The sequence below is a fragment of the Anastrepha obliqua genome, chromosome 5 (genome assembly GCF_027943255.1).
Source record: "Anastrepha obliqua isolate idAnaObli1 chromosome 5, idAnaObli1_1.0, whole genome shotgun sequence".
In the NCBI taxonomy this organism is placed as follows: domain Eukaryota; kingdom Metazoa; phylum Arthropoda; class Insecta; order Diptera; family Tephritidae; genus Anastrepha; species Anastrepha obliqua.
The window spans coordinates 76,863,156-76,875,803 of record NC_072896.1 but is presented as its reverse complement, the minus strand read 5'-3'; the positions used below and the strand labels follow the sequence as shown (position 1 = coordinate 76,875,803).

The following is a 12,648-nucleotide window of genomic DNA, read 5'->3' as shown; positions in this document are numbered from 1 at the left end:
AGCACCTAAAAACTCAATTGAGATAATTTAGCGGCTACTCGTACGCTACACTTTGCTGCAAGCAAATGTACACCAATACAAATATACGAGTATGCATGCGCTTGTGATTAAGCACGTTCATATATACATTCATACTTCCCTACATACATACATACGTGTGCACAGACGACACATGTTGCTTGCTTGGTTACTAAGTTTTAGTGTTTCTACTTTTGGTTTGGTTATTCCGACGCACGTGTACATTCATACAGTTTTTGCTACTCGTCAAATCGCATTCATTCACGCTTGACTTGGAGTCTCAGCCAATTTCGAATTACTGCAAATGGGTATACTATTTAATTTTAATAAGTAAACAGTTTTGATTAGTTTGTAATTTTGAGCGGAATAGTTGCTAAAAATCGAAGTGCGGAAATGATACATCAAACAGTAAAATAGTAGAAAGCGTTAAATTCTTATGGCTGGGAGAACATAAAGGTTGTGGAGGATATAAAAGGTACCATTATTTGGTGAGCGGCCGCCGTAGCCGAATGGGTTGGTGCGTGATTATCATTCAGAATTCACAGATAGAACGTTGGTTCGAATCTCGGTGAAATCAAAATTAATAAAAATATTTTTCTATTAGCGGTCGCCCCTCGGCAGGCAATGGCAAACCTCCGAGTGTATTTCTGCCATGAAAAAGCTCCTCATAAAAATATCTGCCGTTCGGAGTCGGCTTGAAACTGTAGGTCCATCCATTTGCCGAACAGCATCAAGACGCACACCACAAATAGAAGGAAGAGAGCTCGGCCAAACACCCAAAAAGGGTGTACGCGCCAATTATATAACAGGTGGCGCTTAAGTAATCCTCCTATCAGAAAATGCTATAAATTTTGCGATTGGCCCCTAATGTCAGTTCTGTTTTGACATTTGTGCAGTAAACACATGCGAAATACACGTGAATAAACAATGTTACGCTACACTGCTCCAGAACGCGGAATATTGCTGACTATTTATTTGACCAATAATCGGTCGGTGACTTTAGCACAACGTGAATTTCGTCCCAGATTTCCTCGCCGTCCAACGCCTACTGGTGAAACACTGCGACGTTTAGCCGCTCGCCTCGAAGAGACTGGCACAACACAAGATGTTGCCAGGCGTGGCAGACCCCGGAGTAGCCGTTCTGCAGAGAATATTGCTGCTGTAGCCGAGGATGTCATGGAAGCGCCCTCGACATCGACCAGACGACGTGCACGCAAATGGGTATCAGTCGACGGTCTTTACAGCGAATTTTGGTACAAGATTTGAAGATTTTTCCGTACAAAGTCCAATTGCGTCTAACATACGCTCCAGCCATCCTAAATCACCACCAAGAGGAAGATGATTTTTCATCAAAAATAATCATGAGTGATGAGGCCCATTTCCATCTTAGCGGGTACGTAAATAAGCATAATTTACGCTTCTGGGGCACTGACAATCCGCGTGTAACCCACGAAAAGCCATTACACCCGCTCAAAGTCACTGTATGGTGTGCTGTTTTCGCTGGAGGAGTCATCGGACCTTTTTTCTTCGAAGACGTCGCGGGCCAAACGGTTACTGTGAATGGTGAGCGCTACAGAGCAATGATCAACGAGTTCTTTTTGCCGCAACTTGATGAAATGGAATTGGAAAACATGTGGTTCCAACAGGACGGTGCAACGGCAGACTCTGCACGTGCCACAACCGATATGCTGAAGGATGCATTTCCCGGGCGCGTAATCTCCCATTTTGGAGATATGCACTGGCCAGCAAGATCGCCTGATTTGACCGCTCCAGACTTCTTTTTGTGGGGCTTTTTGAAGTCGCGGGTTTATGTCAACAAGCCTCAGACTCTTGCAGCTCTTAAAGGCAATATCCGTCAAGAATGTGAGGACCTATCGCCGGAAGTTTTGGCCAAAGTAATGGAAAATACCATAAAAAAGGGTTCAAATGGCAATCAACTGTGGCGGCGGCCATTTACATGACATCATATTCTCGACTTGATGTAAAAAAAAATTAAAAGACCAAATAAAAATAATCCAAAAGAAGAATCAAAGCTTTTAATTTTTTTTTTTTAAATTACAGCCAAAAAACATCGCAAGGTTACTTTTGGGCCACCTTGTATACATATTTGGTGAGCTGAGTTTTGCCCACATTTTCTTTGTTTACAAGCAAATTCGAACATAAACATTTGTTTTTGTTTATAAAAACCAGAGCAAATCTTAACCTAAACATATATTTTTGTGTGCAAAAGCTTACTATTTTGACTCTTTTCTCTCATTTCTCGCCATGTTCTCTCTAAAATAATATGAAGGCAAAATTATCCTCGAAATTCAACCGACAACTGCGTAATCTTGTATTTTATCATTCCAGTTTAATTCGAATGGATTCTAATTCAGATTACTAGGTTCAGCCATACGAAGCAAGCATTGTGCTTATTCTTCGACAGTCACCTGTGAGTGAGTTTCACAAGCAGTCAAGTGTGCGATGGTGAGAGTGCTAATGAGAGCACCATGTAAATGAATTCTCACCACCGCTCCGTTCTGTAGTATCGCAGATGGTTGGCGTGGGAGTGTGTCCGTACAATCGTGACAGCTGATTGCTCTCTCACCACACAGTGTTGGCAAATAGTACATTTCGAAATCATTTACAAAGTAAACTTAGAGAAATTTTAAGTTTTATTCAAATAACTTCAAAACAATTTTGAATAATGTTAATTTAAAATAAATAAACTATTTGCATTTTTCGTTTTTGGATTTGGTTTATTAAACAATGAAAAATTGTAAGGGCTAACGTGGATGTGTGCATGCCAAAATATCAATGGCAACAATGTGGCGATACCACAAGACACAAACACACACAAACCAATGTATTGTGTAAATATGTAACCAAAGGAAAGCAGCTGCTTCCTACCAGCACAAGTGTTGCTCAATTTTGTGTATCCTACGGTCAGCGGAACGGGACTACGATGCATTGGTGAGTGTGAGCACCATTCCACTCTTCCAATCAGCCGTTGTTCAGACGGCAACAAAGTAACTTAAGGAATGGCTGCGATAATTTTTTCGCACTACACCAACAAAATCTCAGTTCTCTCCAACCTTTGTCGTAAACAAATCGCTGTCATATCCCCTGTTACGTCGGAAAATCATTTGATTTCTTCAAAATCGCTGAGAGTCGGTTTAAGACCTGATGTATTCCACGGTTTCGGAATTTTGTCCACCGTGTTACCTCTCAGCAGGGAATGATAGAAGAGAAGATTGCACACTTTAATATCATAAGTAAGGTGAATCTATTAAAGATGGTGATACTAGACCAACAAAACCGATTTGTATATTAGAATGCCACGACAGAAAAAAGTGGAGTAGTGTAAGATAGAACGGCTATTCGCGATTTCATTTTGTTCTGACATCTTAATGTACACGACGAAAGAAAAACAAAAATCAGCTGGTCTGAATACTGAAGCTGCTGCCTATCCAAAACAGTTACTTTATTTTTTTGTTTTTTGATTTTGACAAATCTGACGTCAGCTCCCTTCGCAATACAAAACAAACGACAACTCACTTGAAGAAAATTAGACTCGACAGATGCAAGCAGCATTTGCGGTGGCACGCGGTCAACGGTCATGAAAATATTCTTTTCCCAAATGAGAAAATTTTCATGGTTGAAGAAGTTTTTAATAAGCAAAACTACAAAATCTAAGGTAAAATTTCTAAAGACGCCAAAAATGCTGTTCGAAGGGGTCAGAACGGCCCCCATCCAGCCTCCGCAATGGTTTGGTGGGGAGTGTCTTGTAAAGGCGTTACATCTTGCATTTTTGCGAAAAAGAGATTAAGACCGGGGCAGAAGTGTACCAGGAGGATGTCTTAGAAGGCGTTGTGAAGCAATATTCCTGAGTTAATAGCCGCAGATCTAAATTCATTGTCCTACAGTTTGTGGTCAGAATTAGAGAACATGGCTTGTCGAAGACCTCACAGAAATTTGGAGAGACTTAAACAATTTTTGGTTCGAACAGCGACGCCAATATCCATGGAAACCGCGTGCTGTAAGAGCTGAATGCCCTAAACGTTTAAAGACCAATGGTGACCATTTCGAACAAAAATTATTATTTTTTTATTAATTACATCATTAAATAAAACTAACTTCATTGAAAAAAGTATAATAATTTTATCTCTATAACGAACTTAACTTGTAACAGAACTTATGGCAGGACTAAGTACATACATAACCTCCAATGATTCCACGGGGCGAGCCATGGAGTAAAATCATCTACCTAAGTGCTAGGCTGTATAAGTGGAAGGCTGAATATAAATTTTTATGTGCATACATAAATGTATAAGTATATGTAAATATTACCTAATGGCTAACAACGTTTTACTTGCTTTTTTTGCTGTAATCGTATTTACTTAAAAAAATTTGAGATTACATGTACTAAATCTTTTATTTTCTTAAATAAAACATACAAGGTTGCTTTCTAATAACAGTACGTATTAAAATTTTAATATAACCCAGGTACAGTACGAATAAAACATGTAATCTAGAATTTTATTGCATATGAAGAACACTGTGTCTGCACTCAACGAAGTAAAATTTATAAATTTACGATGATATATTATATTAAATAATAATAACGTTGCATATAATTGGCGCGTACACCCTTTTTGGGTGTTTCGCCAAGCTCCTCCTCTCATTTGTGGTGTGCGTCTTGTTGTTCCACAAATGAAGGGACCTGGAGTTTCCAGACAACTCCAAACGGCAGATAATTTAGTTTAATCTATATTTAATTAATCTTAAATAAGCAATAAGAGATTTGCAATATGATAATAACCAGAGAACGTAAATTGATTCTGTAATAACTATTGAAATTATGATACACGTTATATTAATAACCTAAAATTATGTTTGCGTCACCCTGTACGTCATGCATTCCACATTTCCCACATTCGGCTTTCAAATTTTGACAGTATGGCGCTAACTTTGTACGTCTGTTGGTTTTTTGTTATGTGATTTGATTTGATTTTGTGCGCCCTTTGTATTTTTATATTTATTTAATTCTTCGATAAAAACCAATAAATAATTTCTTAGCGCCCGAACGAAAATATCCGATGGCTCCTCCTTCCAAACACGTCAGCGGTAGTGTTACAGTTAGCGGCTTCTCCACTCTTGGTGATCCTGCGAATGACACGGCAGCACAACAAGCGCTCAGCTATGTACGCGATTTTTGTATGCATGCGACAAATTATCGCAACCAACAAACTATTGAATCATTAGCGCTCCTAAACCGCAGTGCTTCACTTCTCAGCACAACCGTGCAACCGCAACTATTTAATCCTGTACAGCTGGAAACTTCGAAACTCTTTATAGACTTGCACGCTGTAATGGGCACTTTGGCCGCCGACTCCGATGCACTTTGGGCTTGCGTTACGCTTTTACAACATCTTAGCCGTAATCTAACAGCACGACGTGCGTTGGTAGAAGACTTTCGTTTTGTGCCGCTTTTGGCGTTTGTGCTTAAGCGTTCGCATGGACAAGAAAAGGTTCAAAAACTGTTGACACTTTTGCAAGACTTAACTTATGGTATACAAATTAGCTGGGAGGAACCATATTTGATAGTGCTTCTGGAGCAGCTTGTAAATATCATATATCAGGCTGCTGAGGAAGATGAAGATGGGCTGGCACAGTTGGCTTTATCTGTTTTAATCAATTTGTGCTATAAGAATTTTGTGGTAATGTTCCTATTTTTGCGTTCAGTGAATATATCGAATTTCACAAAGCGTATTCAAAGTTATGGCATGTTGGCTAGTAAAATGTTGATAATACTTAGTGAAGATACACACACGCCAAATCAGAAAGACTTGGATTTATTTATACGTTCAACATTTGCGGCAGCTGAGGAATGTATCAAAAGTTGGAATGTGCCACATTTGAGGCATATAATAGAATTTTTATTGGACTCGGAATCCCATGCGTGTCTGAACCACTCAATGCTGAGTTATACACATTATTGTGAGGATGTGGAGCGGATACTTAATGTACGTAGCTAAACCATTATATTTTTTATAAATAATGCAACCATAATTTAATGTTCATTTTTTAGGCACTAGAGTCCTGTGTCGTCGCTGAGGATGCAGATGAGCAAATATCCAAGCAGAAACACACCTGTCTTGGCTTGCTTTTCCAACTGATACTTTATATATTGCAATTAAGCAATATTCCCGAAGCTAATGGTAAAGAGAATGTCATAAGTCTTGATTCAAACGTGCCCAGAATATTCGAATTTCTGGGCAAGTGGCTGGACTCCGAAGTGTGTGGCATTGATGCTGTAGATTTACTGAACGGTTTAATAAATTTGGGTACATATTGAGCTATTAAAGAAAAATATTTCACTTTTATATTATAAATATTTCAATTGCAGTTCCCAAGGAATCAATTGCTGCACGTATTGCTCGTGATCCTTCGTACATCGTGCACTTGATTGCTATATCGGAGAAACCAGAAACTAGTGCACGCCATAAATCTGTCATTCTGCAGCTGTTGTTATCTCTACTACATCAGCCAAAGACAGAAAAATTGATTCTATCGCGCATTACGGAATCATATTTTGACAAAATATTTGCCACGCTCCTAAATACTACCCGAATAGATTTGCCATTTAATGTAATCACACCAGAAGATATCGAAAAGTATACCTACTGTTTGTTGCTGCTAATAAATTTCGCTGGTATTGCAAAAAAAGCATATTTCGAGAAATGCTCTACACTCTTACAATTCGCCTCCATGCAAAATGTGTTGGCGCGCGCTATGGTAGGCAGCAGTGAGAAAGTATGTGAAGCCGTTTTTGAAATTTCGCAATTTGAACGCTTTCCGCAAACTGAAGTGGCAAAGGTAAGTGGTCGAAAATTGCATTTAACTTCATTTGAAACGCCACTTGGCTTGATATGTTTCACTCTTCTCAGCAAATCTCAAAATTGACTCCTTACAAAAGCGTGGGTAGCACTGCCGGCTCAACTGCAGATGGTGATCAGTGGCAAAAGTTTAATAGTATTATGAAAAGTCACAAAACCTTTGTTGGTAAGGAAATGGAGGAGCGACTTAATGCATTGGTTGATTTGATAAGCAATGCGCAACGTAACAATCAACTGCAGAATGTAGCCATGTCCCAAATCATCGAGATATTCAATTATAAAAGTGAAATGTTTAGCGCTTCAGAAAGTTGTATGCAAAGGCGGTTAGAGATCGCAAGCCAAGAGGTAAATAATTATCGAAATTCAACTTAAAAGTTATGCGTTCAGTTACATTGTTTTTCTTTTTTTTCAGATAACAAATCTAACACAACGCATCAATTTGCAAAACGCTGAGTTGCAAAAATATGAAATGATGAATCTTGAGCTGCACGTCAATCAAGAAGGGTTAGTAAATACTAGATATTTGAATATTAATGACTTCATTGGCGCTACATTTTTCTCGAATTCATTATTATATTATTTTACAGTTTGCAAACACAATGTCAGGATCTCAAACAGCAAAAAGATAATTTGAAGCACAATTTGGCGAGTCTGATGAAAAAGTTGTCGGAACAGTCGGAGTCGTTGCAAATATGTGAAAAGCGCTTGACCGTTAAAGTATCCGAAGTAATAGGTAATTAAAACGAGAGGATATAGTTTTTCTATAGATAAATGTAGGTTAGGTTAGGTATATCTGGTTGATCTGAATAGATCTCACAAATACTACAATGGTCCTTAGTGTTACCAGAGTTGTTGGAGTCTGGTTGGGGGAGGTCGAGGCTTCCCATATATACTGTGCTTCCTGGGTTAGTTCCGTGGACGCCTGCCTTAGCAAGCTCATCATGCATATAGTGTTGTTGGGATGTGAGATATATTTCATTTCATTTCATTTATTGCCCAAAATCATTTTAACATAGGAGTTTACAAAGTTATGATAAAATTAGATTATTTAACATTATCCTAACATACATTTGTATTTATCTAGGAGTTTAAAACTTATGAGAGATATACAATTTGAAATTTGCTACAAAAGAAATTTCGGACCCGCCTTACAAATTCTGATAGTTTCAGAATATTGATGAAGAAATGTTACTTAAAACTTATGAATTTCTAAAATATTTAAGTTACACTTTTGTCGGGACAACTAGCAAGTACAGCACTCAGACAACATTAAGCCCATTGCATTGTACGCGGGTTCCCTTTTAATTTTCTTTAAATCTACCTGAGCTCCAAAGAAATCTGAGTAGATTTTGTGGTGCCAAGGAGCCAAGGTGGTCGCTTCTTAACACATCAGTGCCGTATTTGGCCTGATTCGAGCGAAAGGCCGGGCCATCTCCAAATGTTGGGCTACTGTCTGAGATGCCTACCTTTTCCATGGACAGGCAGTGGGTTGAAGTAACCCGTTTGCTAACCATGGCTATCATGGCTGCAGAAGGGAGTGGCAGAACTGGCTCCGGGTCAAAGAAGTTGACCTCAGCACCCAACCTAGCTAAAGAGACAAAAGTTTTGTTACCCGCTATACCCACGTGTCCCGGGATCCATGTTAGCATCAGGATATTATGTCTACGGACATAGTTTAGCGTGGATTTATACCAGCACTAGTTCCAAATAATTAGTAATGTAATATCATGGGGCGGTTGTTGTTGTTGTAGCAGGAACTTTGCCCTGTCAGTGTAGTGTAATCACCGGTCGTCTTCGTCTAGCTCATCTAACGGCAGGCCCAGGAAACTAGCTCTTTCGACAGGTTGGGTCCAGAGGGAGAGGGGTGTTAGATGAGTGGGTTTGATGGAGCATGTGAAAAGGTGGTTAGTGTCGTGCGGGGTGCCTTCATACGCTGGACATATGTTTAGTATGTCAAAGGTAACTCTCAATATTTTGGGGTTGTTAACCGTCGGAATTGTTGTGTCGTCGACTTTTACCTTAGGTTGTAGCTTGACCTCTTTTGTCCAGGTGGTGGAGAGGGTCGCCGTGGATTTAGTTGTAAGTTCCTCGCAGTGAAGAAGCGAGATAGGCAGGCGAGATAGTCGTTTACCTTGGAGCATAGGCCATCAATGTCATTGCCCGACGCCATTATCGTGCAGTCGTCGGCTTATGAGACAAGGGAGACTCCCTCTGATGGCTGGGGGAGTTTCGAGATATAGAAATTGAAAAGCAAGGGTGAAAGAAAATCACCCTGCGGAACCCCTTGCTTTATTTTCCTCTGTTTGGATGTTTTGTCTCGAAAAAACACCTACAAATGACGACCACGCAGGTACGTTTCCACGACAGTCGGTTCTACGTTAACGAAACGACCCGGATTTATATCCGGCCAAAGACTGTCACTCCAGTAGCAATCCCCGTATGTAAATATGGGGAATGTTTATGCTGCTACAACAACAACAACAACCACTCAGGTAGTTCGCGGTCCACCTCTTCAGCCTTGACGGGAGTGTCGACTGTAAAATGTCATCTAGCTGTTGTTGTTGTTGTAGCAGCACAGACATTCCCCATACTTACATACGAGGAATGCTGCTGGAGTGACAGTCCTTTGACGGATATAAATCCGGGTCGTTTCGGTAACGTAGAACCGACTGTCGTGGAAACGAGTAGAATGGCGTGGCTGACTGTATCGAAAGCTTTTTTAGATCCAACGCTACTAGGACAGTCCTCCAGCAGGGGTGATTTTGGTTAAGTCACCGTAGCTGCTGTTGTTGTAGCAGTATAGAAATTCCCCATACATGTACGAGAAATGCTATTAAAGTGACATTCCCTGGCTGTATATACATTCAAGTAGCTCCGGTAACGTAGAACCAACTTCCGTGGGAATGCGGTCGTCGTAGCCGAATGGGTTGGTGCGTGACTACCATTTGGAAGTGCTTAGGTTCGAATCTCCGTGCATGAAACACCAAATGATAGAATACTTGTTTATCTAATAGCAGTCGCCCCTCGGGAGACAATGGCAATCCTCCGAATGTATTTCTGTTATGAAAAATTTCCTCATAACAAAAAAAAATGTACCGTTCAGAGTCGACGTAAAACTGTAGTTTCCTCCACTTGTGGAACAACAGCAAAACGCACGCCACAAATAGGAGGAGGAGCTCGACCAAACACCAAATAAAGGGTGTAAGAGCCAAATAATTATATATATGTAGGCACCTTCGATTCGCCACTGCTCTGGTCGCTATGCCTGTCGTGAGGGGCGAGTAAAATCCGGCAGGAGAGGAAGAGGCTCGGCTCGAAAGACCTCATATACCCCAAACACCTCCAGCGGCAGAGCTGTAAAGCTCATCAGGATCGAGATCAGTAAGATTCTGAATACTGGAGCTTAGTATACTAGAAAATATCTCAGATTAGGCAATCTATGTGCTGGTGAAAGTAGTATTCTATCAGCTAAGTACAGGAGAGTGACGGGTTTTAGTGGCCACACAACTTGACGCAGTAGACGATGGTCGCTACAAGTGCGAAGGCATTTTGAATCCTATCTCACCCACCGAAAAAACTGCGTGCATACAGGGAGGCTTTAATTGCTGCAACTTTCAAAATTCTCTTTTAAAGTTGCCGGCCATGCTCGCACGACAACTCCGTTGCTTACAATTGCTTAGTTTTAGGTGTGCAGCAACAACATTGTGAAGAACGAGAACACAAACACAACACGAGCTTCACAAGAAACGAGTTGAAGCAACAAATGTTTCCCTGTATGCTTCCAGGCAAATGTAATTTTTGGCAACTCTATTCTAGCATTACCAATATTTGTTTCTTTTTTGTATCGCAGTTGCTTCATCTATTCGCCACTAGCTAACGCTTGGCGAATCGAAGACGCCTTATGTAATAGAATTAGCCATATTAGTAATATTTGCTTTCGATGTAATTTTATAGTTTTGCAAAAGGAAAATGGCGAGTTGAAAGAGGAACTGACCGCAAAAATCAAAGAATTGGAAAAAATGCAAACCAATGCAAAGGAAAATGTAACTAAATTAGTCTTATTTTTTTGTCGTAAAATATAAAAAAATGTATCTTCACCATATTCAATAGGCCACTCGTATAGAAAAGCTGAAGAAGTCGATCGCTGCTTTCGAATTGGATATAAAGGAAAAATCACGTATCATTGAGGAGCGTGAACGAGATCTAAGTAAAACGCAAAAACTTTACGAGGAGCAGAAGGAAGCGAAGAAGAAGTCGGACGATGTTATATCAGTTTTAGAGGCACAAATCCAGGACAAAAATGAACAAATACGTAATTACGAGTTGGAGCTTAGTGAAACAGAGGAGTTGCGCAAAACTATTATGAGTCTAATGGAGAGTAAGAAGCCGAAACGAAAAACGTAAACGATCAAAAGTTCGACGTGATGTGGAGGTGTTGTCTGAGTGGCACAGCCCAGACCCAATTAGCACAAAAGATGCCATTCGGATCCGGCGTGATATAGTGGCAAAAATAATAATAACAATATTACGTTTAGTAATGTAAGAAAGTTTATTTGTGCATCGTTAGGACGTAGGGAAGAAGGGGAGTAGAAATTATTAGCGTTATAAATTATTTTACAATAGTAGTTTAGCGCTTAGTTACTAAGTACATATTTAGTTAACAATTCATAATTATACATACATACATACATTGCAATTGCACATTTGATTTTGTTTTTAATGTAATAATGAACATATTTCATTAGCATTTCATATTTCACAAGTCTGTCAAAATAAATTTTAACAACAAGTATAACTGAGTGTATATAAGTTCTTGATTCTAACTGATTTATAAGTACATAATTTTTACATATATATCTAGAATGCAGTATGCACAGCACCGCACACAATCATAGAGTTTATACACATATACAAATACATATGAAAATAATATTTACTGGATCGCGGCACACGTTCGTTGAACTGTTTAGTATCACTTCTTGTTACTTTAAAGTGGTTAAAGCTCTGTTTTTTTTTTTTGTTATTTGTTATTTGTTTGTATAATAAATGCATATATTGCAAACTATATTTTAAAACTAAAAGTTGCTGCAACCGCCACCAAACTAAGTATGGCGATTGTGCAGACTGAGACGCGATTGTCCGTGCTGCCTGATCTGCTTTCGACGTCACTGTCACTGCCATCCAAACGACGCGATTCACGCTTCTCAGCTTTTTCACACAGCGTGCCGCAGTTGGCATGCTCGCAAATGTCGCAAACAACGGATTTGGGTGCACGATAGAATTGACGCGCACGACGTGCTAAAAGAGAGTATTCGACATTTATATTTTAGTTATTCATAAACAGTATATACTGCGCTTGGACGCTCACCGTTGTCATAGTAATCGTACATGACCACTGGCACCAGCTGGTGGCCTGTAACTTTCACTGTTTTGTAAGCATGCAGCGTTGGACAAACTTCCCGCCGGTCCAAATAGTCGAAGTAAATAATAACCACAGTGTTGCGGCGCTGTGTTTCTACGCGCTGGAGATGAGGTAAGAAAAATGAAAAAAAAAAGTTATACAATGAAGCAACTTTTTGTAATTTGCAGTTTCCACCTTAATTCTTTCGCTGGATTCCAGTGTGGGCAGCGTTTCAGTGTCTACCACGAAGCCACTGGGCAAATAAATTTCCATAACCGCCATATTGGAACGGCTGGCATCCTCCTCGACTGGCACGAAGCTGATAAAAAATAACGAAAATACCGTTCAGTT

General features: G+C 39.8%; 2 protein-coding genes across 2 annotated transcripts in view; one reads left to right on the top strand and one right to left on the bottom strand.

The window, feature by feature from the left end:
* Positions 1 to 4,952: 4,952 nt before the first annotated feature.
* LOC129249361 (uncharacterized) lies at positions 4,953 to 11,597 on the top strand. The gene is made up of 8 exons (XM_054889149.1): positions 4,953 to 6,023; positions 6,089 to 6,344; positions 6,407 to 6,876; positions 6,948 to 7,241; positions 7,309 to 7,400; positions 7,484 to 7,629; positions 10,851 to 10,939; positions 11,007 to 11,597. The coding sequence occupies exons 1-8, from the start codon at positions 5,097 to 5,099 to the stop codon at positions 11,298 to 11,300; spliced, it is 2,568 nt and encodes an 855-aa protein (XP_054745124.1). The 5' UTR covers positions 4,953 to 5,096; the 3' UTR covers positions 11,301 to 11,597.
* LOC129249360 (thioester-containing protein 1 allele R1) overlaps positions 11,427 to 12,648 on the bottom strand; it is a 28,732-nt gene continuing 27,510 nt past the window's right edge. Inside the window, exons 17-19 of the mRNA XM_054889148.1 lie at positions 12,493 to 12,616; positions 12,265 to 12,418; positions 11,427 to 12,194 (exon numbers count right to left, since the gene is read on the bottom strand). Coding sequence (XP_054745123.1) covers positions 11,959 to 12,194; positions 12,265 to 12,418; positions 12,493 to 12,616 — 514 coding nt within the window. The 3' untranslated portion in view covers positions 11,427 to 11,958. The remainder of the gene's footprint in view (positions 12,195 to 12,264; positions 12,419 to 12,492; positions 12,617 to 12,648) is intronic.